Source organism: Semicossyphus pulcher, unplaced genomic scaffold (genome assembly GCF_022749685.1).
Source record: "Semicossyphus pulcher isolate SPU_LCO1_2020_fin unplaced genomic scaffold, fSemPul1.0.p SCAF_19, whole genome shotgun sequence".
NCBI lineage: Eukaryota > Metazoa > Chordata > Actinopteri > Labriformes > Labridae > Semicossyphus > Semicossyphus pulcher.
In genome coordinates, this window is record NW_027211692.1 from 10,354,873 (window position 1) to 10,373,219 (window position 18,347).

Consider the following 18,347-nt stretch of genomic DNA (forward strand, 5'->3'; position numbering starts at 1 on the left):
GTTTGGTGTGTCATATAGCAGAAACAGTTCTGACGTTTGCCTCCCAAAAATCACTATGATATTTGCTCAACTCTCAAAATTGGTATCAGTTTAACAGACTATTCGCTTACAGTCTAATAGCTAACATGTTTCTTTTATTTTGTCCACAAACCTTCCAACACAAGTCTATGACACAGGCCTTATAAAGAAATAAAAGAAATTTATGCTTCACAAAGGAAGCACTTTCTGCAGGGTTGTTGCACTGTATTGCAATAGATAAAACAGGTCTTTTTCATGGTATCCACCCACTGCATTACAGCGATTACTAGAATGGACCAAGACAGAAAAAAGGACCAAAATCCTACACTGACAAACTGAGGTTTGTTTTCATAACCTGTGATGTAATCAATCTTACAGTAGCTACAAGGAAAAAACGCAGGTAACTGAACTGGAAACCACTGGGGGGAATAAAGTTAACCACCAAGTGTACTCTGACCTGTTGGGCCTGGTCAGCGTCATGCATAAACACACACCCACATAAGCACACACATATGAATATATGAACGGTCATTTTTAAGCTTCAATGTTGACTTGCTCAGTTGGAAAAAAACGCCTGGATCAGGTGTCAGGATGACATCTTCAGGGCTGTATAAGCAGGTTAAACACCAGTCTAGTTGTATCTACGTGGTAGTTACAGACAATCCCCGTTCAAACAGCCTACCTGTAACTGTGCACGTTGTTCCACTCTGCTGCCTCCTCTATGCTGCACAGCGCGGAGCTTCTCGACGAGGAAACATGCTGTCAGCATCGCACTGCAGAAACGCTCATCTCGGACACACACACGCACACACGCAGGCTCCAGAGGTAGATGGGTTTTAGGATAAAAACTGTGCTAGGGTGCGACATCGCTGAGGCAGTGTGGGAGTCATCCCGGAGAGCCGCGACTGTCTGCCTGACTGCTGAGAATCTGCACTCGCCAGCGGGAGCGCGCACAACTGATCACGTGCCCGCGCCCGGGATAATTTAGCCCCAGGGGTTCCCAGACCTTTCAATGTCAAGGACCCGAGTATGATGAAGGCGTGAGAGTGCGCATGCAGCCCCTGTTTGATAATATTCCCCAGCCAGAGGAGCCCCATCTGGCAAATTGTATGGTGTTAGGTAATGCCTGGTACAGAATTACATAACCATGTAGTGTAGGTGGGGTGGTAACACTGAGAGGAGTGAAACCTGGTGTGCAAAATCACTTCATCCTCATACATCATCTTATTGTGCTTGTCTACTGAAGGAGATAATGTGAAATTCAGCTATTACTTTTTCTGCTAGAGCCAATCAGACCATTTGAATTATCCTGTTTGATCCTAGCTGACTGTAGCATTACTGACATTTTGGGCTACTGTAACCAAAAGATTTATCAATAAATCAATTATATTAATAATTTCTGTCATTTATCAAGCAACATAGAAATCATCAATCAAAACTTTGGGATAATGAACATATGACTCTTATGTATTTAAGTTAAACATCAAGCTATCAAAGAGACAGCTAGCTTGATGAAGACTAGGAATGGCAAGACTTTCCTAGCTAGTCCAAAGTTCAAACTATATGCTAACCATCACCTCGAAAGCTCACTCATTAACACTCACATCCGTTCAAAAACCATAAAAAAGGCAAATGGCACCAACTTCCGTAAGTCTGAGTTGGTTGCCTAGCAACCTGACAGTGACGACACCGGTGACGACAAGGCACCAGGAAGTAACTGCCATCGGTCAGAAAGGCTTTTAACTGCTTCATGAAACCGCAATAACGTTTGAAAAACAATTGTTTTAATGTAGGCTATAGAGTAAATCATACATAGTCATATTAGACATAGTATGTTGATTTTATGGTGCTGTGTGGGCTATAAACAAAGTCATACTAGCTGTTTCCCTTCATACCAGCCTATGCTGAGCTAAACTAACCAGCTGCTGGCATGTGGCCTTATATTTAAATGACAAGTCATGATAGTGGAATCCCTCTTCTTATCTAACCCTTGGCAAGAAAGCCAAACTGTTTACTATTTAAAATGTTGAACTATAATTTTATATTTGCGATGTTACAGTTTTTTTCTGGGAAATTGTGACAGATGTTTTCCTCTTTTGTTTTAGGACATTTCGTTGACCAAACAATTAGACTATCTAATAAATCAAAAGGAAAACAATTGACAAATTATTGGATAATGAGGATTATTCTGAGTTGCTGCCTAAAATAGTCATTCGAAGAACTTGTCTTACATGTAAATGAATGCTGAAAAAACCGACAGGCCACTGTAACATTTATAGGACCTGCTCTTTAAAGGTTTGATGTCTAACCAGAGTATAAACCGCTCATTTTCCTCAGGTGAATGCAAATGACTGCTCATTTGTTTGTTTCCCAGCCTGCCAGGGGGAATTTGAACAAAAGCACAAAGGTCATTCTGACAGACCTCATCCTCGTTCATGCTATTTGCTTTCCTTGTTCTGGTTCAGCCGCCACACTATTCATTTCTTAACCTTTGGGTGGAGACGGCAGAGCTGGGGTGAAAATATTAATCATTGAATATATTTCTTTTTAAATTAAGCTCAATTTGTCAGACATAATACTTTAGTCCTAACATAAGTGTAACTTTTTTCTCCTAGTAAAAAAGCAATATAACTTCTGGGCTGCTGTCCCAAAAATACCCAAAAAAATCATTGACCTGATTAAGCTGCTCCTTCGACCACACTATCTTGCCCAACACTTACACCCTGTGTTCAGCACATGAACTACACCTTTCTCCTCACAGATCGGGATCAGAGGAGCTCCCAAAAGAAAACACAATAAAATGAAACCTCTTTTGATTTTTTTATTATATCAAAATACAAAAATTTGAGAGGAAAATTTTCGTATGGGACTAAGCATTTGAAATGATATGGTGACATGAATACAACACTGCTTTCATATTCTCACAGACATGCCATAGATAGAGCATAGATCATGTGCTAGGCCCATGTCTACGTCATGAGGAGCCACCAGGAGTGAGCCTGTGCGTTTTCCCTATAAAGGCTTTTCATGGCGACTGTCACTTTATATCCAGGCCAGTTGGTTACAGGCCATGAGTGTTTTTTTTCTTTTTTTTTACATCAGAGTTCATTCAGGTTTCTGTTTACTCAATAAAGAAAAGAGATCCATGGCAGTTGAACATGAAGAGTGAGTAAGACATGATCTCAGACGATACAGAATTCACTGGACAGCAGTGGCAAACGAGAGAAAAGTAATACAAATATTATACATAAGGCTTTGGTACAGCACCATACAGTATGAGTTAATTGCTCACAAAAGAAGTTAAGTGAAGCGTAACACCTGATGTCGTGACCGAACAGAATGACAATCCTAAAAAACTGACAAAAGAAAAGAAACATCAGGTTATCATTTTAAAATAGAGAAAAGTAAAAAATGTTTTTGCTTTGAAATATTTACATATGAACATTAAAGAACATTATGGAGACAAATTATGTACAAAAAAACGGAATAAACAACATATAATACAGAATGTAAACATGTGATGTACAGCACAGAGTTCAGTGGATGACAATGAAATGAAATGTATTAAATTTTCTTCCTTTTTAAGCACTACTTGGTTTGCTTGAGTATGAGCATTAGCTAAAACAGTCAACGATGTAGTGCTTATTGTAGCCTACGATAATAATAATACATTCTAGTTTCTCAGTGCTGGTACACATGAAAAAACAGAGAATATAGAAAATACTACATATTTCTATTTTCCGTCCAATAACAACCAGCTCGGATGTCCATGAATGATTGCTAAATAGGCGTATTTTTTTGTTTTTTTTTCTCTTGTATTGTCTCTACATGCAAGATTAATACAATAAAAAATCAAATCGGTTTCTAAGTATCATCCTACCAGCACCTAGTGATGCACTAAAAGCTGTAAGCAGAAAAATTGAAAATAAAACAGACAAAATAATAATTGAGCTAACAGTACGTCCAAAGCAGCCCTCTTAAAACACTGTACATGTTTCTGTTGAATATGCAAAAAAGAGCCCGGAAGACAACATCCATTCGTAAAAACCCACGTGGAGGATACATATGAGCCTTCCCAATACCTTTCAACCAGGAGAATCAGCAATAATAAATACAAATGTGGTCTGGTGACTACTCATGGCTATACTGTACAGTACTAGTAGGAAATCTATTGTCAAAAACAGTGGTGAGATGACGTGAGACGGTTTTTTTTATCGCCTCCCTGCAGTAGTGTGCTTGAAAAACAGTGCTGTTAACCGAAGATGGTAGACCTACAGGAAGTGTGTAGAAAAGATCCCCTCCTCGTGACCTGACGATGCTCTCAGATTCCCTCCCATGTGTCCTGTGGCGTGTACTAATCTAAAATCAGGTTATGTTTCTCCTTTTTAGGCTGGGTTAATATTCTCAATATCATCACAGATATACTTTAGAGAGGGTACCTTGGAAGCACAGACAGACATTGCAAACACACGATAGAAAACAGGTCATCTTTGAGTTCATTTCAATGTCACAAAGTCTCTATTATTTGAGGTTATACTACTATTTTCCAGTATTGTCTATCACTGTCATCACACCATGATACTGTTATGATAAGGACCTATTAGTGTCTACCAGAGCTAGTTTAGTTGCTCCAACACACAGGGCCCCGAAGAGTTGCTTGTGGAAACAGAAAAAAAAAAATCTTTAGATCTCTATTCTACAGCACCACAAAGTTAAACATAGCACCAAGTCGTAATGTTCAAAGCAACTATGCCCTAACACACTTTTCTGTATCAAACTAATGTAAACACAATTTTCCTCCACAGCACGGTTTGTACATGACTATAGCATGTCTGCGACTCTTTAGAAAAAACATTTCCTTCAGTTTTATTTGCTTTGGACACCTGAAGGCGACAGATCTGGAGTGAATCTACACGTGTGCTCATGAACGGGCGAAATACAGTATTACTTTGTTCCAGGAATATTATTATAGAGGGCGACACACTTCTGCTTCTAAAGCTTTTTCCAATGGGCATTCACGTACTATACATCAGAGAAAATACTACGCAACTTGTGCAGCCAGCGGGCTATGGCGGTAATACATCGTACGGTACTAACATTAAGGTTTCTTTTCTTCTCAGATAAAATAACGTCTGCTAAAATATGACAAATGAGGCACCTTAAAATGTTTTAGAAACATTATCCACTTAAAGCCGTACTGTAAGCAAATACTTTTATATATAATCTAATTTCTTTTTCCTTGGGATCCCTCCCTTCTTTTCATACATCCTTGTACACTTCTGTAAAACATGGTTTGATTTATCTTTACAAATACAATACATACCATGTACAGTACATAACAAATATAGATTTTTTTTCCCCCTAATATCTTACTGTACACGAAACCAATTATTTAAAGTAGAATACGCACTTTGATGCTCACTTTTCAGGCAATCTTCACTCTCTCACTTGTCAAAAGAGATTTCAATAAGCAGACATTGAGTCGATTCATTCATGTGGATATTTGTCGGATAACCTCTGATGTGTTGGTAGCAGATAGGAACGTATCTGATGTGATTTTGAACTATAGTGTTGGCCTTAAAAAGAAACCGTAGCCGTCGGAACAAAGGGAGCTTGGGTTATTACAGAGAAGTGGAAACAAAATTTGGACTTAATGTGCTGGCTGCTCGTCTCACCAATCGCAGCCGCACTCTAAACATCGCAATGGGTCATTCAATGTACTGTGACATCGGGACATTCATTTCCTGTACAGCAAAACATACATTCATTATCGGTTAGTGTTGAAAAATTAACAAACATACAGAGAAGTAGCTAGCAAGTAATATACAGTTGTTAAAGATAAACAGTCAGGGTGGCCATTGTTTGAAGATTTCCCATTGCTTTATGGAGCAATCACATTCTCCTTTAAACACGTGTTAAACATTAACATCCTGTCTGAACATGTGCAGCTCTTCTCTACTTTTTCATTTATTTGCCTTTTTTGACTCTCGCTTTCTTTTTTTTCCTACTCGTATGGGTATTCTGGTTCCTTCCTATTACTTGAATATACACAGTTGAAGCAGGTACCCATTTAAAGTATATATAAATGTAAAAAAACAACAACAAAAAACAAGAGTTATGCATCTTCTGTAGCATTTCTCTCATGTGTCCTTGGCAGAGAAAGTAAAAACACACATAGTATCGGAGTCCCTCACTCCTCCCCTCCGAAGAGACGAACATGAGAAGGCGAAGGAAAAAGGCAGTTTATGTTAGAAAAAACAAGAGAAAAGGCAAAAAAAGGCACCTCGAGACGTGCCACGTTTCACAAATGATTCCTTAATAATGAAATACAAACTACAGTACACTTCACAATTCTTCACCCTGTTCTTCTAAACCCGACAAGTCCAACATCTGGTGAGCCTGTAAGTCCCAATTATTTTCTCATGAAGGCTATGATCTGTATCTTAACACCTTGCTATGAGGATGAGTGTAAACACACTGCGCCATCTAGCACTGAAATTAAGACAGTCCTCTAGTGGTTGATTCATGAATCAAAACAAACACAATATGCCAGCTATTACTGATAATAAAAAGCTTTTAAATTAGATAAAGTTAGGCCATATTATCTGTCTGAATGAGCGTTGTGTGTGTGTGATATAAACCTTTTTATCCATACGTTTCATATGTAAAAAGGTCAAGTACGTACAGTATACCACAAGAATTACAGCAACTCTGCGTTTACTCTGAGGTATATTTTGTGGTAAGAACCCTGTGTTTAAATACTGACACTATTTGTATTGTAGGAAAGGTAGACTCATGTCCCTGTGTGAGGACGCACCAGGCTTCACAGTACACTGTATCACTGAAAAACCTAAAGATATGGACCCCTCAATGACCAGTGAGTGAAAAATCTTTAACGTGTTGTGACATACTCAACCAACACATTTTTATTACTGTAGGAGGAAGCTTAATTCCCTTGTTTTACTAGTTATATACATTATATATGTTCATTTTCAAGTCAAATTCCTCAGAGACAAGTAGTGGCGACCGTTTAGAAAAGCCATTGTTCTTGTCTGCAAATAAGATTTCCAACCTCCCGGAGTATTCAGCTGGATGTTTCCCCCCGCTCCTGAAAGAACTTTTTAGAGATTATAAGAAATGTATTAGCTTGGAGCAAGGAGAGCTGAGGTGTTTTTTTTTTTTCAGGGGAGGTCAGTTTAGTCGAGTCCAATGGCTTGGTGGGCGCGCGGGTCAGCGTAGAGTCCCATAATCTGGGCCCTCGGAGTCTGCACTGGCCAGGATGCCTGTCTGGTCCTCCTCGGACTTCCTGCGGTGCAGTAAGGAGGTCAAATAGAGATAGGGGTTCTTCTTCTTTTGCTTTTTCCTCTTTCTGTGGAGGCCGAGATCCTCGCCCTCTTGGGGTGTCTGAGATTGCTGCTGGGTCTGAGAGGGACACACACCTGAGAGGGAAAAGCACAGGAGTAACACACCACCCCGCATATTTTAAGATTCATTTCATGCCTTGTTTTTATAACCGTCAGACGAACCTGTTCTCCTTCCGGAGGTTGCGTTGTTATTGTTGTTGGCAGCCACGCCCTTGGCTTTAGTAATACAGTGGTGTAGCAGTGCTGGTAAGCTCTCAGACCCGGCAGGATCACTAGACGCACCTAGAGGTTCCCTGAGGAGAGCAGAGACAGCACAGCATACATTGTTCTGCGTTAATACAAGAGTTTGGTTTCGGTCCCAGACACAATGGCACTTTGCACGGCTATAGGAGCTATCACGTGATTTTATGAGCTCTTCTATGTCTAAGAGAGCCCTTTGACTAAGATGATGAAATTCCACTTTCTATCTGCATTGATGGATGATAAAAGTTAGACACAAAGAAAGAAAGAGGGAGAGATAAAGAAAAGAGAGAATATTTGAAAAAAGATGGGAGTGGATTTGGTGAATTTATCAGCTAGTTTCCTCTTCAACAATCATTACATTAAAGACCCAGTATAGGATTTATCGGACTTATGCTAACACTGTCAAATCAGTGTCTAATTTTAGGTCCCATAATTGTAGTTTAAAGCCAGGGACACTTTTTGTAGTCTTTGCAACAGTGCTAAAACAGGATTCAGGTTTAATTTGCAATAACGGTGCTCGCGCAGGTTTGGGTCTTTAAATAGTGACTGCTTCAGAGATGTGGGCAATATTGTTCTCTTTGCTGTATAAAACTCATAAAATGAAAATAATTGCTGGAACTGTGAAATTACTGTTCCTGTAACACTACAGATCGTGGATTCGGATACTATTTTCAGCGTACAGTCGATGCATCAGGTTGTGTTCTAATATCAGAGTGGAGTGTAGGCGTGTTTGAAACAACCCTGGATGAACTATTTTCATTTCATGAGTGATACATGCTACGTTGAATGAAAAATAATCAATTAGTAAAATCAAGTTAAAGTAACTCAGGGTCAGAGTAGGCGTACTAGTATTTTTACCTCATACTCTTGTTTTGTTGTCCCTCTCATAAAAAGATGCAATAAAAGTTAAATTGAATCTAAATAACCTCACAAACGCTTCATGTTTACGTTCATGTTCGTGAGGCTCAGTGTTGGCTCAATGCATTTCAAACGACTGAATACACACAGCGTCAAAACCCGACTTAATGCTTCGTTAAGTCAGGTTGTTGTGCCAAACATGAATAGTTTCAAAAGGCAAAGACACACAAAGCTTTAGAGACGCTGTCCATCACTTGTCACTGTGGAGAGAGAGATTGAGAGCCATTAGCAGAGAGGGGGAGACAAATGTGAGAATTCCTCAACATTTCCATCATCACATAAACTGTGCGCAGAGGCCACAGCGGGTTAAAGAGAGTACATTTCCATAGACATGAACACTGTACAGCACACTTTCATAAACATGAACACTGCGTACAGAGGCTTCACCATGCTGACGGGAGGAGATGGCAGGAAGAGGAAATGGCCGTTAAAGAACAAGTCACATGACAGGAAGAGGAAATGGCCATTAAAAACAGTCACATGACAGAGAAACGAAAGCACTTAGGACAACAAATGTGACGAAGAATTTAGTTTGAGAATTGTTGTTATTTGTTTGGTCGTAGAGAGAAGTTTAGAGAATGCATGCATGGCATTTTGCACATGGAACAAAACTTTAAAGGGGAATACTCCAGTCTATCATTCATGTGCGTCCTCTATTGATTCAAGGCTTTTTTTTTTGTTTGTTTCTCTTTTTTGGTGCAGGGAAACATGTCTGTATTCAAACAATCAAAAGACAAAAATGCTTCTCCACAGTCCAAAACCACTCCTCCTGCTTGCTCACAAGCCTAATTACTGCAGCCTACGCCACAGCAGGCTTACTGTGCCGTGAAAGTGTATCGACAAATGTGTCCTGCAGTCATTATTACCATTAGTTGTACTTCACTTGAATCCAGCACAGAGGCACAACCCAAAGCGATTCCCCTTTAAAGGAGAGAGTGATTAGAGCCCTCCCCCTGCTGACCCCTCCCCTCTCAGACATGGGTCCGACCCTTACCTATTGCGGCGTAGGGGACCGGGTCACAACGCTGCCCAGATAGCTGAGATCAATCAAAAACAAATCACGTAAGACCCTTACCCTCTATAAAGCAGCAGCAGCCCTATAAGCTACCTTCCCTTAAAGGCCAGTGATAGTGCAGGAGCAAATCTCTGCTTCGTGGCTTTAGCCACTGTGTGGTTGTAGCTTCTAGGGTTGTGAGGTGGGTGTGAGGGGGCGCAGGAATGTGTACAGCAGAGAACTACTAGGGGGGAATAATGTCATATCAGTCTCAGCTATGTTTTCATGTTGGTATAAAAGCATTAAACTGGGGCTCTTATCTACTGCTTCTTAGATGTCATGAGGTTTAATTGCATGTTTTTTTCATGAAAAAATGGCTTATAGAGATTTTATCTCATTTATTATAAGACGCTCTTTATAAATGTTTAATAAATCACCTACTAATGCTTTCTAGTACAGTTATAAACCATATTAACTACTGTTGGGTTGCCAGATTGGGACTCGCTTTTCCCCACCACCCGGAGGATAATTGATTGCCGTCTACCCTCTGGACTTATGCACTAAGCCGTAATGGACTTATGTCATATGTACTGTGACGTGTTCATCATCATCATGTAAAGTTGCCATGGTTCGAGACTACAAAATAAAATGCATTTTGTGAACCTCTTCAGCCCATACTTCTTCATATTTCTGGCCGACATGATTTAAATATTTTACACATTAATTTTGAGGTCTTTGTTGGGGGTTTTTTTTTGTCTGTACAATTAGAAAAACTACAACGTCCCATCCATACTGTCGGCAATTAAATCAGTTAAGTCTAGTGAAGTCCCAAGCAGACTCTCTAGAGGTCTACTTCTCGGCAAAAGATCTATTTGAGGCCCCTGTGGAGTAAGTCCCAGCCAACATGTACAAGTGGAGCCCAAATGTGTTGCACCTTGGCTGATCTTCGATATCCAGCTGGGGTCCGGCCAATTTGGAGGCCCCACATGGCTGTCTGGGTAGAATGCACCAATCCAGTACCAGTATTTACTGTCAAATGGTATTCCTACTTGCAGCCCATGTACATTCATCCAAGTCCCATTGAGCCCAACATCAAGCCACTTAAAAGGCCCAATCTGAGCCCAAGCCCAGTTGAAGCCCACCTAACCCATGACGTCCAAGTGGGGCCCCACTTAGACGTGTTGGCGGGGATGAATTGTGGGTTTGGACGACCCTCAGCACTTGGAGACTTCCTGGAAACTCGCCTAGAAAGTCTGAAAGAGCTGTGAAGTCTGAATCAGCCAGTTTGACCTCGGATCTTCTTCAAATCAACGGCAGAGAACCTCCACCAAAATGTTATAAACTCAGACTCCGATTATTGTAAGAACCCTATAGAAATAACCTATATAAGTTTTTAAGTACTGTTAAGATGGCTTATTAATCTTACTGGCTTATTAGAAAGTGACAAACTTTTTATCGCTGCGTAAGTACAGGCCTGATCGTTTATTACCATTGTTAATGCCGATTAATGACTTTACCAACCTGGCAACCCAAAAGTTGTTTTTTTTATTAGTAGCTTATTGGTAGCTTTTCTTTAAGAATAAGTAAACTACTTATTTACCATCAACAAAGCCATTAGTTACAGTTATAAATGAGGTATATAAAAGAGGTTCCTTTGTATTTAAATGTAATATACTGTGATAAAAAGTACGTCAATGTTTATCCAACAGTTAATTGTTAAAGTAAAGCATGAAAATGACTTTTGTTATCGTGTCTTTCCATAATAAACAAGAGTAAATGTATTTTACAGCGAGTAGTAGAAACTGGTTCTGTTTAAACTTTAATGGGGGACATAAAAATGGCACACCTTTAAAATATAAATCAAGGGGCTTTTGTAGCTTTTAGCTTAGTGTCTCATCTGTATGTTCCTTTAGTAAATTTTAAAAGAAGACTTAAATTGCATAATGATTAAATATGAGCTATCAAATGAGAAAGACAATAAAACATAATCATATTGAGCTTTCACATGCTTTCAAGTTTAGGTAACTGTCATTTTTATGACTCTATAGAATGTGTGCTAAATGCTATTACATGCCCTCTGCATATTCAAGTACAATATGCATCTTACTTATGCTAAATGGAGACATCAATGTAAAACTGTGGATAAATACTGAGGGTATTTGGAATAGAGAGCAGACGAGGAGACGAGTCTCCCCTTTCTATAAAAATGTGACTATTCTCTACTGGAGTGGATCACCTACCCTGAGGCTGATATCTGGAGCTGAGAGGGCTCTGAGGGCAGCATCTCCTCCTCTGTCCTTCTCTGGGATGGCCTCTGCCCGAAAACATCCCTGCCCTCCAGAGGGGGAGAGGGGGACTGGGAGGGGTAACTGGCTGCAGTGGAGGCATACGACATGTGGGCGTGGTAACTGGGACTGGGTTGCCTGCCGCCCTGACTCTGAGTGGGGGAGGCGGTCAGGGAGGACCTCCGGGAGAAACTGACAGTGGCCGAGGGCTGCAGGGTGATCTCCGGCATCTCCAGAGACCGAGAGGTGCGGAGGATGCTGGGGCGCGGAGGGGGGCGCACTAGAATATCTGGGGACCCCGGCTGGGTGCTAAGGGGGCTTTGGGAGAGCGGAGAGAGGCGGGAGGGCTGGAGTACTAGAGGGGGGAGGCTGGGGTCTGCCCGGCGCCCTGCCCTCGGGCTGAGCCAGGACTGAGGGCTACTACTGGGGGCTGTGCTTGGGCTCCCTGCACGGGCTGCCGGGTCGGGGTAAGGCAACACTGGTACACCCACACCGTGGGCCGTGTGTCTGAGCTGGCCGAGACTTTGGGCCTGTTGCATAGCTAAACGCCTAACCGGAGGCCCCATGGGCCTGTCTCTGCCGGGGGGAGCCACAGGAACCTCCAGCTGCAGGAGTCCAGGGCTGGTGGGATCCGTTAGGGAGGGGAAGTGCAGGCGACTTGGGGGAAGAGAGTGAGGAGGGTATGGGGGTGGGTCGGGAAGGTCCTGGTGATGTAAGGGATGGTGTGGTGGGTAAATGAACCGTGGACCCTCTAGACCCAGGAACGGTAACTCATGAGGCTGCCAGCTTTCAGGTGAGCGAGGAGGAGGGCTGTGTGTGTGAGACAGAGAATGGCCAGAGGCGGTGTACTGATGGTGCTCCATCTCTCCGCTCTCCTCTGGGATGGAGGGGTAACCAAAGGGCCCCTCGGCCGTGCCTGGGGGGGAGGATAGAGCGGAGCTACGCGGGCTGATGTCAGGCATGTAGAATGGTGGTGGGATCCCTGATTCACCGCGGCTGCCTAAGTACCCATAGAACGGGCCCTGGGGAAAGCCCCTGTAGCGGGAGGCGGGGGCCTGCCCTGAGGCGTGAAGTGCACTGCCCTCTGCAAAGCTCATACCTTCCATGGCCCTGTGTAGGCGGGGACTGTAGGTGGGGGGCTGCGTTGACTCCAGGCTGGAGGACGTTGGGGAGAGCTGGGGCCGCAGCGTGGGCATGATGGGCGGCAGAGGCCCGGGGTCAAAATCATTCTCCTCGTCAGACTGCCGGAACTCGGGGTACATGTCAGACTCCTCTGCGAAGGGGAAGCCCTGGATGCGGCGGTGTGGTGGGCTGGTCTCCATGACGAAGCGGCCGTCGGGGCCGCGGCTTATCAGCTCGATTGGCGTGGTGACCTCGGCCTCGTGCTTGGACACGCTGTATTTCTTGCTGGCTATGGCACGCTTGGTTTTCTTGTAGAAGGAGAGCTCTTTGTCTCGTTCTCTCTGAGGGCTCGGCAGCTTCCTGACGTACAGGCCAGGACCCTGTGAACCCTCTGAAGAAAGAGAGCGGGGGCGAGATGGAGGGGAGCTCTCTGGACTTATCTTCCCCGATGATAACCTGATAAAAAAATGCAGACACCAGACACTTAATTTAACATATAACCGATGAAACCCAAAGGGGAAGTGCGAAAAGTACTTTAAAACAAAAGAAAGATCTCTGATGCTGTAAATTAAAAAGGCATGGATGCAGATTCATTCTTAGACTTAACAGATGAAACAATACACAGCCAAAGCACTCTATCAAGGCAGCCATAATGAACTGCATTATGACAATGAGCAGCTTATGGCGGCGACAGCTTCCTGATAGGACAGCAGCTAATGAACCAAGCCAGAATGACGGGATGAGAGAACCAATGACACAACCATGACAACCGTATCACATGTCTATTGAATCTGCATCTTCTTGAGCAGACGTGAAACCAATTTCCATATGCTGCACCAAATGGTGATGTGCGAAAAGCAGATGACTTCTAACCAGGCCTCATTTGCCCACACCAGGAGCAGCATAGTCGACACTTACTGAATGCATCAGGTAGACATACATTATAAAGAGTGCATATACACAGTACTGAACCGTACATGCAGCTGAGCTAATGCACTTTAATCCCTGCATGGTGCGTGAAAGTCTGTGCATGCAAATAGGCTTTAACTACAACAAACTGTCATCGTCAGTTGATCACTTCTATGCAATGCATTAACCATGCAGCCAAGCCAGTGCAGTGCAGCACGCTCTGTATTTGGGTGCAGGCAGGCACTCACAGGGGGCTGGCGGGCGGGGGCAAGAAACTGCTCCTGGCAGGCTCGTCCCAGCAGGGCTCTACCCCTGGCAAGGGGGTGAGAGGAGGCCTGCGATGGGAGACAAATGACATGGGCCTGGTTCATCTTTGACTATGCCACTTGCAGGACGGCTAAAATTCCTGAACTGCAGGGACCCTTTCATGAGAATAAAAAATGTATCTAATACTGATCATTTACCCAGATTCATTTATTCTGCAATGGGATTTACACAGATTATGAGCTTCCTTTGAGATCGTAATGCAGTCATACATGTACACAAGATTTACAGACAGACAGACAAATACACACATGTAGCAGATACTGTACATTTAATGTGCAGCTAAACGAAAAATAGCACTTTTACACATTTAGAACCATGCAGAAGCACACAGCGTTTGAGGTTAAAGAATACAGATGGATCAAAAATCAATACACATACTGCGGCTCGGGCACTCCTGGTAATGTGCTTAAAATGCTGACTTGGCTGCTTTGAACTTTGCTTTATTTGCCCTCGATCCGCTAGAGGCTGCTACTGTTCATGCTCTTTTACACCCTTCAAAAAGCCTGAACATATAATCAATGTAATTTTTAATCATTCACCTGGGCCTTTAATGCTCTATGACTATTCATTTTGTACCTTACTACATGACCTCTGGTCTAACTGCACAGGAGAAAGCACACTGTGATACTCCGTCACAAGGTTCTTAAGATATTGTGTATTTTCTGTTGCCAGTTAACTGTTAATTATTGTACAATAAGTATCTCTTTATACATCATGCATAAAAGGAAATGATGTAAAAATGTGCATTGGAACATGCACAGTAGCAGCCCCCTCTGGCAGACTGCAGGGTTCTCTGGCGTTGACTTTACTTACGGTGACTCAATGCTTTTCCTGAAGTGTGTCACCGACAAGGGAGGATCTGAGAGGACAAAAACATTTAAATTTAGCATTTATCCTCAGCTGAATACCATGAATAGAAGTCCGACACATGGACGGATTATGAGTCAACAGGCCCATTAGACACGTAAAAAGGCCCCCGAAGCATCCTACTCAACAGAAAGACACAAAACAACTAGAAATGGTTGTGTTGCAATTTCCGGATGGGTCTTTTAAATGTCTCTCTTGTAGTCGTTTTTGAGTCTCTGTGGTAATTTGGCAACACTTAGTGGTTGTTTCTTGTTTCTCTACTCTGTCTTATACCCCTTTCCCACCTAAATTTAGTGTGTTGACGCAGGTTTTTCAGATCCGGGAAGACCCACTCATAAATGCTGATTGTCTCTGTTCCCATTGCCAGTGGAGTACACCCCTTCGGTCTCTTTTCACTGTCTGACGTCACAAACCGGAGAAAGGGTTAGTAAACAGTGAAGATGTTACAGTGGTTAGGTCTTTATTGTATCCATTACTCATTCAGTCTATTTCTCAAACTCGGCGCCGACAAATTTGGAACGATGTTCGAGCGCTGCTCGGACGGCGACGGATGGAAGTTGTAGCTGAGATGACAAGGAGTCGCAGAAGTTAACGACTTAGCATAGCATCGTGCCAGAAAGGGGCCGGAGATTAGTGTGTTGACCCGGGTTTTGTGTTCCCATCAAAGCCAATCGGAGCCGAGGCGATATTGTCAAGTTGCAGTGAGCATGTTCTACCTTTGTTTTTATGTAACATTGAGCAAATGTTTTATAAAAGGCGTTCTGACGTCCCAGGCCTCAATAACATCCTGAAAATATCTTCACAATGTTGACATTTAAACGTTTTGTCTTAGTTTAAGTTTTAACGTTACAAGAACTTTATTTGAAATGATAAACATCCTTAAAACGTTGTTGTTTTGTAAATATCTCTGGTTATTTTGCCTGCCTTCTCTGTCATTTTGTGTCTTTGTGTTCATTGTGTGTCTCTTTGTAGTAGTTTTGTGTCCCTTTGTAGTTGTCTCCATGTAGTTGTAGTTTTTTATTGTCTGTTAGCAGTTGTTTGTTTGAAGTTGTTTTTTTTGTTTGTAGTCATTTTGCACCTCTTTACAGTTCATATTACAGTACTTATCTTTATGGTCATTTGATTGACTTTAATCAACATTCACATTAAACAGATCCTCATAAACCCGGCGGCCTCATGAGTCCCATTCACTAATCCATCCATGGTCAGACATGTACTGTCAATTAAGTAAAGAGGGAGACCGACCTGGTTTACGTTTGAGTTTGCGACGGTGCTGCTTGTTGACAAAGCAAGCTGCCAGAGTGCTGAACAGTACTGCTGCTGCCAGGAAACAGATAGTTGCCACAACACCCGCCACCACAGGCCGTGCCAGCCCCTCGTCAGGCAACTCCGCAGGGGGGAAGGGATCTGTTGGGGCAGACAAGTCGATAAAATGAGATTTCAACCAGAAACACTCACAAATCTTTTTCTCACATGACGCAGATAATCCCTTCGGGTACTTTGTAAAGAATACTGACCTGTGCTGGACACTCCCACTACGTTGCTGCTCTCACTGATCAGGTCGTCCATGACAGCCATCACCCGAAACTCATACCAGGACTCCTGCACAGATACACACAAAACACACTCTAATCACCTTCTCGTTGTATGTACTACTAGACCTCGGCTATTGGCAAATAAAGCACTATGTAATGTGTTAATGTGTGTGTGGTAATTTAGGATTATGATACTGGTACCATTAAATTTGAGATTGTTCCCAAAATGGATTCTGTAGTTTATTCAATTCAATAATACCGACAGCTTAGCCACACCTCACACACCCATGCTTCTACATCAAAATGTGTGTGTGACTGACCTGAACGAGGTCTCTAGCTATGAGCTCAGTCTCCGTGGACGGGATCAGGTCATCCAGAACCTCCCACCTCTCCCCGAGGCGAAACTCCATGATGTATCTGTCGATGGGTGAAGAGTGGTTGGCTGGGGGGAGCCACGTGAGGAGGACACCGTGCTGCGTGCGATTGGCTGTGAGGCACCGTGGTGGAGTAAGAAGCACCAGTGGTTCTGGGGTACCCAGAGGGGAGCCTGTGGACCAGAAATGTTGAGCTTTAGAAGTTAGCATGGGGGAAACTTACTCAGACATGTCACAGGTTAAAAAAAAATCTTGAGTGATGCTTTGGACAAAAATACCCCAAAACAAAGTGATGTTAGCAAGACTACAGTCACGCTATCATAGAGCAGAATACTAACTTTAGCATGCTAGCAACCAAATGCTCGAACAAACCGATGCTAAGCAGGTGTAAACTTTACAATGATCACGATTTTTATTCAGCATGTTAGCATGCTAAAATGAGCTAATAAGCACTGAAGACAAAGTACAGCTGAGGATAAGAATGTCATCAGTTTTGCAAGTAGTAAAGTAAGTTAAAACTTAAAGGGGAGATATTTTAGCTCTGCAATCAATTTTCTATTATTCTAATGTGTTCTTGAATCATGTTGGTAAAGTTTTCTCCGTTTTAAAAAATTGTATACATATTTTAATTTAATTATTTTTCTCCTTCCTCCAGAAACGAACAAGCCGTTTTTAAAGGTTAGACCTTAGCCACGATTGGCTGACAGTATTTAGCCCCTCCCCCACGTCCACACCGCACTGTCACTCCAAAGTTGTAGAAAACATGGCTCCTCTAGGATTGGGTATTCGGCCTTACGAGCCAGAATCGCCAGGAGGTATCGGAATCGTTAGTTGAAATCTTGACAACGACTTGACTACAAGCTAGTGAAAGAAGGCAGCCTGAGGTGAATGACGGGGAACGACGATTGATCGATTTCAGCAAAAGCAAGGTTCTACGTAGAAACCTGCAGCTGTTCTGAACGGCCCATTTCAGAGGCGACCTTTTTAAACATGTCATTCTGGAAAAACACGGAATTATGCAGTTAATACTTTTTCACTGTGAACAATAAACACCCAAACATGTGAAACCCATGCAGAATATTAATATCCATTTAAAATGCCAAATATTGTGCCAATCATTAAACCAAACTCCACCTTCCTTTCTGACGATCCAAACAACAGATATTACAATAGGACAGTATAGGGCACCGTAGTCACAGGAAACACAGTATTAACATAACACTGTATTGTTCCTGGCCATTCATCTACCGGCTGCTATCTGAGTGTGTGAACTAGGTCAGAAATGTGCAAGCCTCATTTAGCCTTTGTTGAATGATGGAGGCTTTTGTTGGCAACGTGTAGCAAAATCAGGGTTTGAACTGTGCGAAACAGAGGCAGTAGTGTGAGGAGGT

At 42.5% G+C, this 18,347-nt stretch overlaps 2 protein-coding genes across 3 annotated transcripts in view; both read right to left on the reverse strand.

The window, feature by feature from the left end:
* arhgap32a (Rho GTPase activating protein 32a) overlaps positions 1–898 on the reverse strand; it is a 29,080-nt gene extending 28,182 nt beyond the window's left edge. For both annotated transcript variants that reach the window (XM_069668540.1, XM_069668539.1), the window contains exon 1: positions 701–898. The gene's annotated coding sequence lies outside the window, so the exon portion shown is untranslated. The remainder of the gene's footprint in view (positions 1–700) is intronic.
* A 1,955-nt stretch (positions 899–2,853) lies between these two features.
* igsf9ba (immunoglobulin superfamily, member 9Ba) overlaps positions 2,854–18,347 on the reverse strand; it is a 77,411-nt gene continuing 61,917 nt past the window's right edge. The window contains exons 14-21 of the mRNA XM_069668927.1: positions 16,903–17,129; positions 16,565–16,649; positions 16,293–16,454; positions 14,994–15,039; positions 14,102–14,188; positions 11,778–13,400; positions 7,545–7,675; positions 2,854–7,457 (exon numbers count right to left, since the gene is read on the reverse strand). Coding sequence (XP_069525028.1) covers positions 7,249–7,457; positions 7,545–7,675; positions 11,778–13,400; positions 14,102–14,188; positions 14,994–15,039; positions 16,293–16,454; positions 16,565–16,649; positions 16,903–17,129 — 2,570 coding nt within the window. The 3' untranslated portion in view covers positions 2,854–7,248. The remainder of the gene's footprint in view (positions 7,458–7,544; positions 7,676–11,777; positions 13,401–14,101; positions 14,189–14,993; positions 15,040–16,292; positions 16,455–16,564; positions 16,650–16,902; positions 17,130–18,347) is intronic.